The 18,894-nt window shown below is 35.7% G+C and overlaps 1 protein-coding gene across 1 annotated transcript in view; it reads right to left on the reverse strand.

Annotated features, from left to right (window-relative positions):
- The window catches only part of LOC116997754 (dynein axonemal heavy chain 5-like), a 148,842-nt gene that overhangs the window by 121,339 nt on the left and 8,609 nt on the right, over positions 1-18,894 (reverse strand). The window contains exons 8-25 of the mRNA XM_033062842.1: positions 18,129-18,315; positions 17,253-17,418; positions 17,053-17,146; positions 15,832-15,930; positions 14,330-14,511; positions 13,223-13,342; positions 12,329-12,530; positions 10,829-10,924; positions 9,952-10,125; positions 9,769-9,858; positions 9,173-9,328; positions 8,078-8,217; positions 6,262-6,413; positions 3,936-4,143; positions 3,206-3,293; positions 2,959-3,082; positions 2,671-2,834; positions 1,469-1,561 (exon numbers count right to left, since the gene is read on the reverse strand). Coding sequence (XP_032918733.1) covers positions 1,469-1,561; positions 2,671-2,834; positions 2,959-3,082; positions 3,206-3,293; positions 3,936-4,143; positions 6,262-6,413; positions 8,078-8,217; positions 9,173-9,328; positions 9,769-9,858; positions 9,952-10,125; positions 10,829-10,924; positions 12,329-12,530; positions 13,223-13,342; positions 14,330-14,511; positions 15,832-15,930; positions 17,053-17,146; positions 17,253-17,418; positions 18,129-18,315 — 2,535 coding nt within the window. The remainder of the gene's footprint in view (positions 1-1,468; positions 1,562-2,670; positions 2,835-2,958; positions 3,083-3,205; positions 3,294-3,935; positions 4,144-6,261; positions 6,414-8,077; positions 8,218-9,172; positions 9,329-9,768; positions 9,859-9,951; positions 10,126-10,828; positions 10,925-12,328; positions 12,531-13,222; positions 13,343-14,329; positions 14,512-15,831; positions 15,931-17,052; positions 17,147-17,252; positions 17,419-18,128; positions 18,316-18,894) is intronic.

Raw genomic sequence — 18,894 nt, forward strand, 5'->3', positions numbered from 1 at the left:
TTCCCAGATGAGACAAGGCCACACGATCAACAATACTGTGCACTCTTATCGTTCAAAAAATTTCAGTTTCTACCTAAACCTCAGACCTTCCCAAGGTTTTAGTGCTAATTTTCATGCCAGTTAAAATATTTGTGCTTATTACATTAACTGTAGTATTATAGATGCCATATGAAGGCTTGCGTTTAACTTAAGACTTTTTGCCTGGGAAGAGTGGTAACAATTTGTATTCAGCTGGTAGTACTCACAGATAATGTTGGTTCTACACTGTCATCACCACACTTGAAGAGTACAGTAATTTCACGAATACAAGCCACACTGAGTATAAGCCGCATCGCCGGGTGTTGGCAAACATTTTGTTCTTTGTCCATAAATAAGCCGCACCTGAGTATAAGCCGCTCTGTCGTTAGCAGCAAGGACCCGCATGCAACAAAGTTGCCAAATAGTAACAGAACCGTGGCAGGGCGGGGTTTACTGGCTCGGCTCGGGGTTGCCGACAGGGCTGGGTGGCTCGCTTGCCCCGGCCCGGCACTGTCCTGCGGCGGCAGGGGGGCCACAGAGCCCACCGGCACCCACAGTGGTGATGGGAGGCGGGGATGTAGCCTGCCTGCTCCTGCGGCGGCAGCATGTGGGGATGGGAGCCCCCCGAACCACGGGGCCAGCAGCACGGAGCCCCCTGCCTCCCCCCGGGCCACGGGGCCAAGCAGAAGAGAGCCCCTGCCTTCCCCCAAGCCGTGGGGCCAAGCAGGAAAGAGCTGCCCTGCCTTCCCCTGAGCCGTGGGGCCAAGCAAGAGAGAGCCCCTGCCTCCCCCCAGCTGCGGGGTCAAGCAGGAGAGAGCTGCCCCGCCTTCCCCCGAGCCGCGGGGTCAAGCAGGAGAGAGCCCCTGCCTCCCCCCGAGCCGCAGGGCCAGCAAGAGAGAGCTGCCCCTGCCTCCTCCGAGCCGCGAGGCCAGCAGGAGAGAGCTGCCCCGCCTTCCCCACCCCCTGTGCTGCCTGCACAGAGCAGCTCCACCCGCCGCGCAACAGAGTAACCAATTTGTAACAACCACGTAAATGCAGGGTTTTACTGGTAGGATGCTCGACTTTGCAGTTTGCACTGACTTGGTTTGAACTCCCAGGGTTGAAAATGTCAGAAAATTATTCACATATTGGCCGCTCCTGAGTATAAGCCGCATTTCCGGTGCGGGAGCAAAATTTTGGTCAAAACGGTGCGGTTTGTATTCATGAAATTACTGTATATTTAGAAGATTTTTTTTAAGCAACTTTTGATTTTAAGATTAGAAACTACCAAACATAAGATCTATGAATACTACTCTTCTGTTGCATTACTGGCATAGAGATTAAAAATTAGGCTTTCACTTAAGAGCAAGATCCACCAGGTAACAAATGAATGTATTGGTACAGAATATGATCTTAAGAAATGTTAACCAAAATACCAGATTTTTTAAAATAATCAAAGTAAAATACTCACCTGCTGCTGTTTATGATGTAAGTAAGCAAATTTCCACAGGGGAATATCTTTGGCTACTGATAGTATGATATTTACTGCTTTGTTTACAGCACTCTGAAAAAAGTGAAACATTCACCTTGAGCTCACAGAGATATTATGTGTGTGGGGGATGATCATCCAAACAATACCAAAAATTAAAAATATACCTCTATCTTTAAAGGAAATATTCTTATAAGCATGACATAGAATCAACCAAAAACATATTTTGTAAGGGGTAAGAGTACTCCATAAAGTTTTATCACAGTCCTTCCAAGTTTATGTGGTTTTCAAACAAGAAAATAAGAAACCTTTATGAACAGCAATCATTAATCCCTGGGGATTATAAGTTATTTAAAGTAGTATTTCTCTTTAAACTTGTTGTAAACATTTTTATGAGTTATTAATAATGGTTTTCATGTTCACACTAGAATGCTTGAATACATTTGTCTGAATTTGTGATGGTATACTCTATAATTTATACAGGCAGCTACATAAATTATCAGATGACTTCTTCTATGGTATTTTACAATGACACTTTGTGGTCTGATTTCTGACTGACAACACCATGAAGGCTGCACATGAAACTTGAGAAATAACTCAGCTACTGATTTTGACATGTGCCATGCTAAAGTCCAGAAATCAACACCATAAACAACTAATACTATGAATAATACTCTGATATTAAAAATATGTGTGTAAGAATTTTGCTGAACTAGCCTAAGTTTAAAAGAGTGCTTAATTTTTTTCACAGTTTAGGGCTTCAGGTTGGTAATATTTTTCTTTACATATCACTACTGCTGAATGATTTATGAATGATACTTTAAACTGATTTTAAATTCCAAAAGAGTTTAAAGAGACTAGGAAGTCAATCAGGCTGTATTGATGGCATTCATTTTTACTTTTTCTCTCATTTTGAAATGTTCGCTTCTAAGAAGAGGTTTGTGAATTACTGAGTTACTGAGCTTTGAGAAAAACAGTTCCTTCAAACATCCTGTACAACAGACCTGATCCATGGTTTCGTGTCATTAGTATTCACTGTCATCATGAACTCAAGTGACTTTTAACTTTTCCTCCGTTTCCTTTTAGTTCTTATACCAGATAAAACTTGCGCACATATTGCTTTAAAACAGTGCATTTATAAATGTTTTATCATAAATGACTGAGATGTGCAATTATTTTGTTACCTGAATATCTTCAAGACTTGGTCTCAAGACAATATTTGGAATAGCCAGTTGAATTTCAGTTCTGAACAAAGGAACCCTGTGTGCCTCTACAAACTTAGTTGTCTGATACCTGGAGTCAATAACATGTAATCGTTGTCTTAGGGATTCTAAAGAAATCTTCATGCCTAAATAAATGTAGTATTTAAGTGAGAATAATATTTTTTACCACAATAAGCTTGGGGTGGGGGAGGAGTTATATTAAGGCTTTATTTAAAAAATTAAACATATCTGAAAAAGAAACAGACTCACATCTGATCAAAGAGTCAGTATTCCTCTGACAAAGCTGTCCCATCAGGTTATAGTAGCTACAGGACAGGCATTCTTGGCAGCGTGTTTTCTGTTTCATATCAAGATGTGTACAGGAGAAAGAATCCTGAACAGTGAAAGGGAAATTCTTAGGAAAATAATCATATCATCCAGCATATAAAAGAAATATCAAGTATCTGACTATGTTGTAGAAGACTACATCATAATTTTTACATTGTAAAGGTCTTACCTCCAGAGTTCTTTCAGCATCTGTTTTCAGAGTGTGCTTTAAAACATCTATAAGCTCATACACAGAGCATTCCACTTGTTGGCTCTGCCTACAAAAACAACCTTACAGTCACCCATGGGGAGTCAAACATAAGAAATACCCTTTGTTATTTCCCAGGCACACACCCCTGTCCCACTGCACTTGTGTGAAGGGAAATGCTCTTTTGATGTTTTTCTGTTTGTTCCTATTCCTTAGGCATGCAGAGATTTTAAAACATGCTGAGTAACCCATTTTTCAGATCCTATTATTCAACTGGACTTCATAAGAATTTTGTTTAAAAAAGGTTTTTTCCAGCTATAGCTACTAAAACAGGTTTATCATGATGAGGCAGTAAGATAATTTGTGAAATCGGAATGATTAAAATAAAAACAAAAGAAGTATTAAGAAACAAGTAATTAACATGTGGATGAGATTTCAAGTCCTATCCATCTTCATTTTTCTTGTTACTTATTAGAATGCTATAAGTAAAAAGGTAAGAAATGTTAAATAAATGCTAAATGCCAAATACTACACTATATCATAACTGCTGTATTCAATATACTTTGGAGTTTCTCCACTGCATCCTAAGACTATCACTTTGCTCTAGACTAGTATTCTGTTAAAGTAACATTTTAAATAACAACAAAAGTAGTAAGTAAATAAACCCTCCCAAAAAAAAAGGCCTTTGAGTCTGTGCAATTAAGAAACTTACTGAGACAGTTTGGAAGCAGTAGAGATAGATAATTTTTCTATTTGTTCCAGGAAAGAAGTGACATCTATAGGTTCATCTTCTGGCAAAATTATTAGAGCAGTGTTTGACATGTCCTTCAGAATTCTTTCAATTCTGCATTCCAGGGTATCAGATGCTGATTTTACTACATAGTCCAACTCCCTCAGGGTACTGTAAACATTCTGAATAACTAAACAAGGATAACAAAATGAAAGCAAATCAATGAAAAGCACAGACCTCTTGTCTTATCTCCCCTTCCTCCCACCCACCCACCCATGCGTACCACCAGCTTTAGTAAGAAAAAGATTTAATGGCAATGAAATATGAAATGTAGGCCTGAAACATGATGGACTTGCTGTACTTTTCAATCTTTAGATTAAACCATTTCATAATAAACAGAAAAATACTTCAAAATATCTCTTCTTTTTGGTAATAACATTGTAATGAAAAGGATCAACAAAATAGAACAGAAAGGATACAAGTGCCCAAAAATTATTGCGGTCCTCCTATTTACATACACAGCAAAATGCAGTAGTTTGACATTGTAATTGACTTACAAATTAAATGGCTAAACATCCCCCAGCCAAGACTACAGCCTTGTTAAACCATTAGAATTCTTCTTCCATATGTATGACCTAATTTTGGAAATAGATAAACTTACTGCTTTAACAAAGGTGTTCATTAAACTAGAGGTAAAATTGCCTGTTTCTGCTGTTTCTGAATAGACGGGGAAAATTCTTCCCCTTTCATACTTCCATTGCAAAATAGAAAGAAATATAGCACCTGATGTCCTTTGTCACTATTATTAGAATAAAGTTTTATATATAAATATATATATGTATATTTCTACTGTATGTAGAAAGAAATAACAACAATATCTAAGGCGCAGCAGTGTGACAGAGCTGTCCAAGCGCTGATGTTTTAAGCAGGAAATTTATTACTACTAGGAAGTTAACAATGGAAATTGTCTTTTATTGTCCAAAACAGAAAAGTAATCCAACAAATTCCTTAGATTTTTTCTTTATATATAAATTTGGTAGTCCTAAATCTGCCATGTCTCCTGAGTTTTAGTCTAGAGGGCAGCTATGGGACCACCATATTTCTAGATGGAGTTTCCTTAGTGTCCTTTAGGAAAAAAAACCATAAGACATTAGGCTTGAGTTCAGCACATTGCTGGCAGGTAAGAGTTAATTTGTGTACACCAAACCAGTGGCTAATTTGTAGGTGTCCAACAATCATTCTGGGCACGCCAGATGTTGCCCATTGTCAAAAAGACACAGTGCATACACTCAAGAAAAGAATCCCCTTCTTGGTGTAACTGTACTTCTGCTGCAGCAGCAGGAAATAGCCCAGATATCTGCATTACATCTAAATTGTTGAAAAGGGACAGTTTCCACCAGAACCAATGGTGATACAAAGAACCATTACAACCTGAGTTATACCTATTCAGATACTTAACACAGTGCAGAGTACCTAAATGAATAAATAAATAAATACTATTGTAAAGACCTTTCTTATCGTGTGTTACTAAAAAATGCAAATTAAACACAAAAATTCATTTTAGAGCTATAAAATAAATACTAAAAACCACTTGCCATTTGATTCTTGTGCTCTGGACAGGCACAGGTCAAGTAAAGCTGAAAGGTGACCAGTGCTGCCTTTAGCACTGGTCAGAGCCCCGTGCACCAGTGCCACAATGCAGAGTCATAAATAAATAAATAAACCTATGCCACATTCCACTTTCAGATTTAGTACCTGTTCCTGTTTATATTGCTGCTTTTCCTTTTGAAGAAGAAAAGGGAAAGCCTAACATCGATCAATCTCAACTGAAAAACTAATTTACAACCATGAGTTATTGTTTTCTCATGAAACTGCAACATGAAAGTCTTGGTGATGGTTTTGTATATGCCCATTTCAATGACATTTTACAACAGTTAATAAATTTTATGCTGGATTTGATAGGGTTAAGGTTTATGTCTTACTGGTTGTGTGGAAAATCTCAAAGCCTAAGAAAAAACCTGTTATCTTGGAAAAATATTAGGATTTGGGCAGAAATCTCCAACTTTCATTTCAGACACGTCACTTTTAGGATGTTCAGCATAAGTTATGAAGATTTTTTTTAATAGAAAATATATTATTAAAACACCCATAGCCATTCCCTTGTCCCACATTCTTGTAGCAATTGGGCTAAAATTATCACCCTAAAATAACGAGGTCAGTCTACAAACACATTCTTCACAGAGAAGCAAAAATAAAAGCAGGCACCTAATGGTATGAATGGCTCACCACTTCTTCTCCTACTACCTACATTTATTGATATTCAAAGAAGTCCATGACAGCTGCATCAGGCCCGGGGTAAGGGCATCCTCAATTTGTCCTATCAATGGCTTCATCAGTGGTTTCAGCACAACAGGGATCCTATCCAGATGTTCCTTGTAATTGATCAACAGGTTCTGGAGTCTGAAAGACACAATCATGCTTATAATGTGCTAAATCCAGATGTTTGAAACACACAGAATTTTTGACACATTTTCTGTTAATAATGTTTGCAAGTTCTGATTCCATCTTAAAAACAAGAGCCTTTTCCAGCTCTTCCCAATTCCAACCAGGCCTCTTTGTCCTTACCAACAGCAGAACCAGACTGAAGAAATAAGTACCTCCAGCAAAGTGACTGTGATCAATAGGCAGAATTTTTCTCCTCCCAAAAAATTATTTACAATTTTAAAAAAAAATACAAACAGGAAATTGAAAACATGGCATTTTTTGTTTCCATCTTCCCATCTCACAAGACATGGCATGAAATTACACTGCCGATAAGAAAAGCTAAATCCAAGTGACTTAGAACTCTGAATCCCAAAGAAAAAGACTGAAAAATTCTGAAACAAGGCTTACCAATACAGTTCCATGAAAATGGAGCTACACAAAGAAACTGCATAAACAAGAATTAGAAGCAAATATCATTCAAAGGTCAGATACATAATGGGTTCCTTACAAGAGGTGTTGCAAAAACAGCAATAGCTGTGTTGTGCACCAGATTAAAATCATGACTTTTGACATCAGTGTTACAAACCATATACTGAGATAACCCATTCACAATATACCCAGAACAGTTTTCTTGTTAATCAAAAACCTACATCCCCTAAATATTTCTTCTTTGCTTCATACCTTCAGTATGAAGGGTTTTTTAGAGTAGAAGATAAAGTTTGGTTTTCTTTTTGGTTTTCTTTTTTTAATACAAACATTTTCTGTACTTTTTTTCCTGTTGCATAACAAAATGTGGGGCTGTTGCTTTTTGGAGGTCTGTAGCACACAGAGTTTGCTTTGCACATTAAAAATTGATGGTTAGTTGTCCATAAACACTCCACAGAAAATCAATGAAAAATGTTGCATTGCAAGACTGAAATACTGAAAAATTCAACAAGAAAATAGAGAAGGGGTTGAAGTATTTATGAAGGTTTTTAAATTTCATCCTTTTTTGTCCATTCAAATTAAGAAATGAGGAACACCCCTCACAAAGCATTGCTTTTTTAAGATTGAATATCCCTGTTTAGAGAGTTCTAGAATTAACAACCAGCATCCCTGAGAATGAAAGAACTCTCGCAGCAGAGATTTGGACTATTATAAGAAACAGAAAGAAATTATTTTATATCAACAAAAGTGAATTTAGATATTTAACATGAGAGACCAAGTTATAACTTAGGCAACATATTCATGTTTACACATGTTTGGATTGTGCAGTAATCAAATGGTAAATTCCAGCTTATTTTTCTAACAGGAAAAAAAAATCTTCTGATGCTGAGTATAATATTTTGGAGTGTAATTGCTATATTAGAGTGCACAGATGCACTCTAACAATAATAATAGCAGTACCTAGGAGCTCCACTTAGAGAGCAGCTGTTGAAGTAAGAAAACAAAAACACGTAGGCGTTTCCAGGTAATGAGATATGCGTGTAAATAGGAACAACTGCATGTTAATATGGAAATACAGGGGAAAGCAATTAAAATTCAATTAAACTCCATCAAAGAGAAAAATTAAAATAAATCAAAAGTAATATATGCAACAGACTCAAAGGTAGGAATTCCCACTTGTAGATGAGAAATAAATCCAAAAAGTATTCACTCACTCCCTTTGATGTCTTTTAATCTGTTCTTCATCTGCACACAAGCCAAGGACAACATCTGGAACTTCAAAATGCATTTTTCTCAGGTATTTTGTCTCATACAGTACTTCCAGCACCATTGGGTCTAAGTTTACGAGCAATTCCTTCATGTAGCAGTGAAAAGAAGAAATAGAAAATAAGACACTAGTTTGGTACTGACATGTAGTGTGATATAACTGGATCATATAAAGAGATGTAGATGATTGAAGAGAATTTTTTAAATATTTACCCACATTTCTTCTTCAACCTCCTCCAGAAATATATGGGTTTCCCAAAGTATTAATCAACCAATACCTTACACTGATTTCAATTTCTTGTGACTCCTTCACTGTGCCCTAACCACTTGGCTCCCATGACTTCCCAAATTTAATTCTAGTTCAGTAGCTACATTCTGTGGAAGCTAATCTGCCTTTTCATCTCAGCTTCTACATCAGTAACTAGGGAGAAATATTGTGAAGGTTAATCTCTACATTTTAGGGGTCACTAAATGTTTTAAAGATGCTATATAAACTTGTAAACTATGTTGTAGTTGTACATTAGGGAATCATTAGTACAAAAATTGCCACATTGTAACCATAATTTCTCCGTGATACAGCAGAAAAAAATCTGTAACTTAAGAATGGTAAAATTGTCTGCCTCAGCAATCAATTTTGAAAGCATATGAATGAATTATTGCAATATATTCAACACAGTGATATCACTGCAGAAAAGACCATGACCTAACAAAAAACTCCTTCCTTGACTAAAATTTTGGTTAACATAGAAAATAAACAAGAAAACAATATCTAAAGAATGTTAAGTCATTATAAGATACGTATTTGCTGGATACTGCCTCTTTTATACCCTGAATAAGACAGAAGCCTTATGAAGAAGAAACATTATGAAATGTATCATAAATACACACAAAAAGGAAAAACATGTTTCAACACAAGTAGTTCATTTTTAACCCTATTTAGGTTAAGACTACTTCAATGCTTTCTTGTCTATCCATAATATGATTAAAGAAGCATGTTAATACTGAATCATGTAACAGTAATACAAAGAATAGATCATATTTACCTTGGTTTCTGGGTGCCTGACAAGTAAGGAAGCACATAGAGCATTTCTAGCCTGGTCAGCAAACCCACACCAGGCCCTATGATAAATAAGCTCAAATTCCAAAAGAACTGCAGCCATTTTATTGTAGTTCTTGATAACTTTTTTCATTTCCATTGTCTGCAATTTAGGGGGTGGGGAGGGGGGAAGAAAAAGGACCACTTAATTCAATGAGTCTAACAGTGTGGAAAAGCCCTCCACTAGGCTTTTCTTCACCACAGGAAAACAAAAGAAATAGAAATCTCTAAATTGTGCTGTTTTAGAGACAAGATAAGACACAGAAACATAGCAATATATTTAGGAATTCAATTACTAAGTCGTATTCAAGTGCTCTAAGCAACGTAATTCTTTTTCCTGATTTTTCCTCCCAATCTTGTCCATAGAAGAAAGTCTATATTATGACATATATAAAGCACTTAGGGCCCACTGAGAAAAATATACAAATGATTTCACTGTTGAGATGAGCTTGGATACAAGCTGCTAGAATAGTGAGTAAATTGTCTGTCTGTTAATAACATCCTTGAAAGCTTAGGATAAATCCCCCTCTGCCAACTTCCAACCTTCAAAAGTGTGGTTTTCTTTTTAAGGATCATCATTGGATGGTAAATTTTTCTGAATAACTGCTGAGCCCACATAATCTTCCCTGTTACCTAAAACACAGAAGATATGAGGTTAAATTTTCATTAACTTAAAAATAGCCAAGAAATAAAGTAATTTTTCTCTCTCGTTTACTTCATTCTTACTGGTGGCATATTACGTGGAATAGGTGGATTTTCCTTTTCCTTCTGATAGAGTTTTTGAATAAACTCTAAGTCTTGGCTGTACTGTTGAAGCACAATGGTATACTTCTCATTTAGATCAATATTATTCTGTCCTATTTGTTCAAGCTTCATCAGAAATCCCAGCATCTGTTCAGTCTAAAAAGGAAGACGGAGCATTTACTTCAGGAGATAACAGTTCAGAAAGTCATTGTCCATAAAGTATTTTATCGATTTAGAATATTCTATGTTAATTTCTAAGTGTTTTTCTAAGAAATACAGACAAATCCATCCAGACAAGTTTGTGAATTTTATATTTTGTCCCACACAGGACATACTGTGTATATCACTGTATAAACCAAGAAACTGTAATCACTGGAGTTTGGGGTTTTTCTGACTCTCAAATCCTCACTCCTTCTTTTCAGCAAACAGTTGTGGTAGAACACCTACACCTTTACTCACACTTCATTAACATCTCAGATCTGATCAGGGCCTTATCCATGACATTAAGGAAACAGATGGCAGACATTATTTTATTACTCCTGCCAGTGAAACAGGAATGACTTAGAAATGCAACAGAAAACACAAGGATGAAGAAAGAAAATAAACTTCAAAATAAATGGCTATAAAACTGGTATGGAAAGATGGAACACACACTTGGCACCAAGTAAGAATGGACATTCCTTTACAGCACTTCTGCAAGCAACTTTTATAACATTTGTTATAGGTTTGATGTCCTCCAATGTTATCTCAGGCAGCCACCAACACAGTACAGAGCACTGGCAGTAATGAAGGAGTTTAGTAGGAGCTATGGGTACTCAGCCCTTCTGAGTACAAGGTTTGCATTTGTAACCTTACTTACAGTTATGGTCTTCTCAAACCAGGAATCCACAAATTCCTGTATAGATTCATACAGTGCTGTGATTTGGTTCTTAAAGTCAAGGTAATCTTTTTCAAACTACAATAAAAGCAAAAGAAAAAAAATCATCTATAATGCTATTTTCATTTTATTTTAAAAATCCTTTCAGTGAAGCTTTTTAGGAATCTGTTCTGTCTACCTGGTGTGTATTCAGCACTGCATTAAAAAGAACAGGAACAACATCAGCGGCAAAGGCATTTACACCCAGTAAAACAAAAAAAACATAAGCAGTGCTAGGTTAAATGATTAAAGGCTCATCTCTATGAACGCAGAGGAGCATGGAGGAACACAAACATGCCATTGAAAACTCATAACCTCATCAGAGAGAACAAAGCACACTCACCAACTACTTGCAGCCCTGCCACAGGAGAGTGCTCAGCTCACTGTCCAGGTATGAAACCCACCAAAGATGAACAAACTGTCAGGCTCTCTAGAGCATCTTGCAGACTAATGGAGGTTGTTACCAAATCTGGAAGCTCCTACAAGTAATTTGGGTGCTTATCTGTAACATTTTTTTCTTAAGAGTCCAAAATACTGATGGCCTAACAAAAAGAGTTCAATGTAAACTTCTCTCAAAGAGAGCACTGCGCAAGCTTGGGAAGACAGGACATAATAGACATTGCTCCAAACATTTAGGTGTAGAGAAGACATGCCCTTTTTCAACCCCTCCAAATTCCAGTGAACAGGAAATATCCTCTTTCAGGTGGAAGCCACACAGTAAGTATTAGAGAAAAACACGCCATCAAAGTCAGAAGAAAGCCAAAAGTACTCCCGACTTTAAAGGAAAGTTAATGACAGTGGCAAGCTTTGGTTCAGGAAGGCAGGAGGGCAAGTCAATATTTTTAGAACTTCTATCATGAGGCCTCTAACTCTGCAAAACAAGTAGGCTATAGCTCAAGGAAAGCAGCTCATTTCCAGTATATACAGGATTAAAACATGAGACTGGAACATTTGAAAAGCCACTTTAATTTTTAGCATTCTGTTCAGCCCTGGGAGTAACATCATTCCCTTCTCCCTCTAAAATGTGCAATTATGTGCCTTTACTAACTTTGCTATAATACTGCCATTACTGTTATTTTTAATAATACTGAATAACATTGACAATTAGACAAACTGTATTTGGTGTATTAACATACCTAAATTAGTTTTCACTCTTCAGTTCAAAATACATGCATCTCAAAACAATCAGGCTTAGGAAAATTAGTTTGTAGCATTACCTATCACACAAAACCTAGTTTACAAAAAGTTAATAAAAACATTAGAAGTAAAAAGCAAATTTACACTACCACTTTCAAATTGCATTAAAAGATATGAGAGTATTGGTAGTATTGTTACTGCAAAATAATATATGCATTTTTATAATAGTCAACATTCTTTGCATAACTCCAGTGAAAAGCACAGAATCAACAGAGTGATTGTCACACAAATGCTGAATGTAAGTACCTCTTTTTTCCTGTGGTCCAGAACATCATACTGTTTGGATTTTGTATTTGCAGCAATGCTCTGGTATTGAGTGGTGATCTTGTCAATGCCTTCTATATTTATATGCTGGAGCTCTAAAAGGCTTTCCATAGTATTGCTCATATCTGAAATTTTCTCCAGACGCTTACAGAACGTCTCAAATTTTCCAAATATGTAGTTTTCACTAACAATAAAAAAATAAATAAATAACAGAGGGATTTCTACGAAAATCTTTTTGCAACAGATTTTATTTAACCCACATATATTCTGCCAGACCTGCTATCAAGTTTCCACACAAAAAGAAATATCATATTGTAATGATTACATATCAACAAAAAAAATTTTAACTCACATATATAAAACAGAAAATGTTTAATCCTTACGTATGTCAATTAAAAACCTTTACCACATTTAACAGGAGTAATTCTTTGAAATAAGATACTTGCAGGAGAAGAAAATGTGAATGCACAATACAAAGAAATGCCCTATGATTTAAGTGCCAATACAGGTAAAACATTCCTTGGCATTGTGATAGAGAACCCAGTTCAAAGCTGACTGAATTCCATGAGAGTGTTTTCACTTATATTCATGATTCAAATTTTTTAGGATTTAATATCATACATATATATTTGTATTCGATTAATAAATGTATAAATTCTGCTGCAGTCCCACTGGACATGTGCTGAATCAATAAGTGACTGGAAAAACCTGGTTTATTCCTGAATAAAAATAAAATACCCACTCTGCAAGGTCATCTTCTAATTATAAAGAGTTCTTCATTTTAATTGAATATTTAGCTTCTCTGTTAGCGAGCAGATATAATTACATCTCATCATATTACATCAATATGATTCAATATTGGAGTGAATTATTTACCTGATATCAAGTTGTCTGTCACTTGGATTTTCCTTTAGATCCTCCCTAATTTTCTGGAAGGATGCTCGGTACTTTTCTTTGAGGAAAATGCATTGTTGTATCCTCCTTAGCAATTCTTGCCTGAGGAATAAAATACAGAAGACAAAGAATCATCCTAAGGTCTCAAAAAAAGCATAAATAAAAATAAAATATTTTATTTAAATATGGAACTTTGCAAAATAAGAACACAAAATTATACACTACATGAAAAACACTCAAAATAAGATGTTTTTGAGTCAAAAATTTTTTACTTGAACCTGTTATCTAGATTGGATATTTTTATCTTGGGTTTTGTTGTCATCAATTCAAAATTTGTATGGCATAGTCCACAAAGGACATATACCAGGTTAATTCTGGCTACTGGATGCTTGCAGTTTGGTCATTTTTCATCTTCTGTACTGAGTATTGCTGATAGGTTTTCCTTTGTTTATTTCTTTGGTTTTTTCCTAAGCAGACAACACTGGAAAAGTATTTTTCTACACTAAAATAAGGATAATTTTCTTTAAAAATATACACCAGGAAGAAGTTAGTTCCTAAGGCCACAGATAGTTACATCTTACACACAGTTGTTCATTAACCCTGAGGTACCACATGAGATACATAGATGAGGCATGGAAACAATTGATAAGCCATTTGCCCAGAGCTGTTCTTCCACTTTTACTTTGTCTTTCATCTTCCAAAAGATTACTGGGAATTAAAATTATAGTCAAATTTTTAGGCTAAACCATTAACTGGGACAAACTTTTGCAGGGATGACAGATTAAGTAAATGAGAAGAACGTCTTGAAAATAAATTCAGCTAGAATAAACAAAAAAAGTATTCTACTTTTGTTTACATTAATTCTTTATAATAAACATAACCAGTACTTTATTGACTACAGGTAATTTCTGAAAAGTTCCCTTTATCTATACCAAAATACAGGAGGAATCAAAATTGTTAGATTTACATTTATGTCTCCTAGTGATCTCAGAGTCACTTTGACTTGGCTGAAATTTAAGCAGAGACATCCTGACTATTTGCTTTGATTAATGTTAACAACAGAAGATGAAATTATTAAAATTATATCACCTGTCCAGGTCCCAAATTTTTGAAACACCTTCACACAGGTAGGTCTTGCATGTGTTAATCATTTGATTGGTGATTTTAAGAAATAAGGATGTCATGTGCTCTGATGTGTTGTAGTACGGTGATGTACAGTAGATCATACAGACAGTGCTCATTAAACTGGGAATGTGCTCCATCACTGTTACCTATAACAGCAAATAAAGGGGAAAGACAGAAATCTAAATTTTCTGAAATTTAACACAATGAGAAGTGTGACAACTCTGGGAATACGTCAGAGGACAAACATCTTTTTATGTTTTCGTTATTACAAAACGGACCATCCAATTCACCTGCAGGGACTTATCACACCTTGACCAAGAAAAAAAGCATGGAAAAAGGGCAGTGAATAAAGGAAGAGGTGTGTTTTACAGATCGGGATTTTCCACAGGAAAACAAGAGGCTCTACTCTGCTTGCCATGGCGTCCAGTATAAGAAGGTGCTGTAATCTGCTTTGCAGAGGAACATACTACCTGAGGAAAAGAGGTTACCCACTGCTGCAAAAGAGTCGTATTTCTGTAGGAAGGGCAAGAAGCAAGTTGGTCTTTACTTATTTTGCCTAGATCAGTATAGAAGAGAAATCCAGAAGGGGGAGGCAAAGCAACAATAATCTCACATTTACTGGACACTGAACTACAGAGTTTTCTGGCCCAGAGAAATATTTTAGAGAAATGCATGCAAGCCAGATACACTGAGAACCCAGAACAAGAGACTGGTCTAGAAAAGGATAAAAAAAGTATGGTATCTAAAAATCAAGTGCAATACGGCAGAACAGTGAATATTTGCAAAAGAAGTGCAATGTAAAATAGCAGAATGGATTCAAAAGAGCTCAAGCTCTGAAAATATTATTTAGAAAAATTGTTACCAACTGGATTATGTGTAAATGCTCTGAACTATGCAACCTGGACAATTTTGTCTAGTGTCTCTATAGTTCAAATTAATGCTTAAAAAAATGAACTCCGAGATCCATATGGTTAGTAAAATAAGTTTTATCAACCAGGATGACAGTGCTACCTACAAGAGAAACAGCTTTAACCTGCAAAATAAGTGGAAGCCGACCAATTTCCACTCAACCCAAGGTTTAAGATAATTTTATGACTTTTGCAATGAAACAATCACAAATAATTCCTAACTAAAGCATGCAGACAGAAGAGCTGCATATGTGAGACTCAAGTTCACAAAGGCAATTCAGCCCATTTCTGGGTTACAAAGAACACAATCTGATGCTTAGTTTTTTTCATATCCTTCAATTATCTTCTGGAATTATAACTACTTCCAATAAAAGGTACTCTTGACTCTGGTTAACTCAAACTCAGTAAGCTCAATTCACTAATGCTTAAGGAGTTAAGCTGTCCACTAATGATTAAGTAAAAGAATTAAATATTGAAAGGAAAAGTAGGTTTTTTACAGCAACAAAAGTCCTTCCTTTCTTTTCTGAATTTCACATTAAGTGCCTTTACAGTACTTACAGGTGAAGCATTGGCAAGTGGTCCAAAAAATTTATCCAGTGTATACAAATATCTCACGTTGTCTTTAGCTTCATTGGCAGCAATTGTTATACTACCATCCTGAAGGGATGAGGGGAAAAAAAGGAATATAATTACTACTGTGAAATTTTTCTTAATAGGTTCTTTCTCTTTTACAGCATACAAGGCTGTGATTAAATCTTGCAAACACTTTCCCACGGGAGTGCTTTCAAATATGCTATTTATTTTTCACATAAGAAATAACTGCTTTTACATGCAAAAATTCGTAAGATCTTCCAAATCAGCAACATCTTGGATGTGGTTTAAAGGAAGTCCTTACTTAGACCTCCAGAGCTTTTTCTTCCTCATGGATCCAACTTAGATTTTAGAATGATTCAGCACAGGACCCAGTCTAAAGAACTTAGCAAGATCCCTGAAATTTTACCAGGGTGCTTCCCAACATTGTTTATTAAACACTTGTTAGGGACAATGAGTTCACAACTAATGCCTGTACACCCTTATGTTCATGTCACGTGGAACTATCCACTACTAAGGGGGTTAGTTCATAGGAAGAAAGAAATCTAGTTCATCATCCTTGCTTGTACTGGCTCCGTACAGACACTTTTATCCAAATTCAATTTATCATAAAAGTCTGCAAGTATGGTAATCACAAAATCAAAACTTTTCCTGGTCTATTCTTAAAACAGTAGAATACTTTCTAAAGCAATAGAAGACCTACATTCTGGGGGTGGCTGGGGGGGGGTCTCATTGACTGTGTATGATCTATAGTTTATTTTCTGGCTTGCTCCCAATTCTGCCTGATAAGCTTATAAGAAGTAGCAGTTATGCCACTAGAAGTCTGCTCTCAACAATTCTAAAAGCATTATGATAGACTTTCAGACTTCTACAGTTGGCCTGCACAGGGTTCAGCTTGTCAGAGGCAGAAAAATGTTGTATTGCTTCACTGCTTTACTTTTTCACAACTTTCCCACTTATAATGTTAATAAAAGATGCATTACAAAAGCACTGACTTCTTTTCAAGTCATCTCTTTAATTTCAGAATCATTGATGACACATGTTCCAAAATAGGTAATAAACCACAGCACAAAACCAGCATAAACACTCAAAGTTCTTTTTTTTTTTTTAGCACTGTGTTCAGTTCTGTATATATTACAAATACAGTACTGTAATAATTTAAAATTCTAATTAGAAAGTAGTAATTACCAGTTCCTTCCACTGTTTTAATGTCTTTGATCTTGCTGCCTGAAGAATACTTATAATTTTCTTTACTCTTGAACTCTTGATCTCATCTAAAAGGCTTTGAAGAAAGAAACATATTTAATACTCTTTCTCTGGAATAAAAGTTACACTTATTTTTAAATTTTTTTTTTAAGATTCTGTGAGAAATAATGTAGAGATTTCACCTGTTAAATGATGACATTCTTGACTTCCAGTGTTCCAGCTCTGCAGATGGACCAACATCATCAGCTTCTTTTCTAATTTGTTCACTCTCCACTAAAACTTGTCTAATCTGTTTGATCCAAATCATGACCACTTCTTCAAGTTTCTCAGTGACCTCTACATTAGTGCCTTAAAAAGCATAGAATTGAACAGTTTTATAAGCAGCAAGAAGTAATATAGAAATCTTAACTACAGAAGCAAAGTGTTCTTGCCAAACATCATCTGAGACTACGTAAAATCTGAATATTTGAATCACTGACCAGCAGGAAAAGATTAAGACTGTAACAACAAGATGCACACATATAATACTTATGCCTACCTACTCTTGCTCGTTCTATTGCATATCCTTTCCAACAGTTAGAAATACAGTGAGTTCATAAGAAATGGCAGAAAGCTATTGTTGAAAGAGATATAGCCACTCTTTTTCTTACAAAAACATATATGTAAATATTTTTTTAATAAATACAAGTGTTTTTATCCACAAAGTCATACAATATTGGACAGGATTTTCCCAGTATCAAAGAAAGTGAATATGAATACTAGTACACACACTAGTATGTGGATTCATTTGGCAGCTACTTGGCCAGTAAACTAGGAGGGATTCAGACAACTGCTTGCATGCTATATCAAGCAGATACCTAATTCTTTAAGATCTGTGAACTAAAGTATGGGCAAATGATTGATGTTTTATAATTAAACAATCACAAACCTGGTAAGAGTAAGCAGAAAAATGTATACAACTTGGGGAAGATGAATTAATTCTTCAAAGTAAATTTTTACTAATTACATACCACTTATTAACAGCGTCATTGTTTTACTTTGGTGTAAGAATTACTCACCTGCAGTTATGTAGTCAGATGGGTTCTGTAAGTTTCTGACATAAATATCAATATCCACTTTTGAAAGCTGAATTTTATCTTCTATATTCTGTCTAGATGATGACAAAGTACTCACAAATTTATCCACTGCATACAGAAACTCTTGTATCTGGCTGTTCTTCATGCCTTCTTTCACAGCTCCCCAGTTCTGATTATTTTAGGATTTATGCAAAAACCAAAAAAGTGAGGGTCATGCTTCCTTTTGTTTTTTGACCACAAAAGACATTTTTCATTAGAAAAGTATTTCTTATTCATAGCAGTATAAAAAGATTTATCAACATGCCCTTCAAAATATACTCATCAATACTTTAAAGTGTGCATTGATTCAATTATTCTGTTAGACAAGAAGAGACAAACAAGCAAGAGGCTCAAAGAAATAAAAGTCTTACTTCACTCTGACTTGACTCTGAAGTCAGCTGTCACTGATTTCACACTGGATTGTATTTTGTTTAGTTTTATTTTTCTCCTTCTGAACAGAGAAAACAGACTCTAATCTCCCTTTCTGCTAGTGGGAAGAGAAAATGACAGTGTATGTTGTGTAACAGCACACAACACCATCATTCCCAGCAGACAGTGAGCTTCTTTGTGTTTGCCATCTCTGAACATGCTTCCACAGGCAACTGAACAAACTGTGATGCTCTACAAATGCCACAGAACAAGGACAATTTAAAGAAGCTGGATATTCTAGATAAAACACTGTTTTTGCTGTCCATGTTTCAGAATAAAG

Source organism: Catharus ustulatus, chromosome 1, assembly GCF_009819885.2.
Source record: "Catharus ustulatus isolate bCatUst1 chromosome 1, bCatUst1.pri.v2, whole genome shotgun sequence".
NCBI classification, from domain to species: domain Eukaryota; kingdom Metazoa; phylum Chordata; class Aves; order Passeriformes; family Turdidae; genus Catharus; species Catharus ustulatus.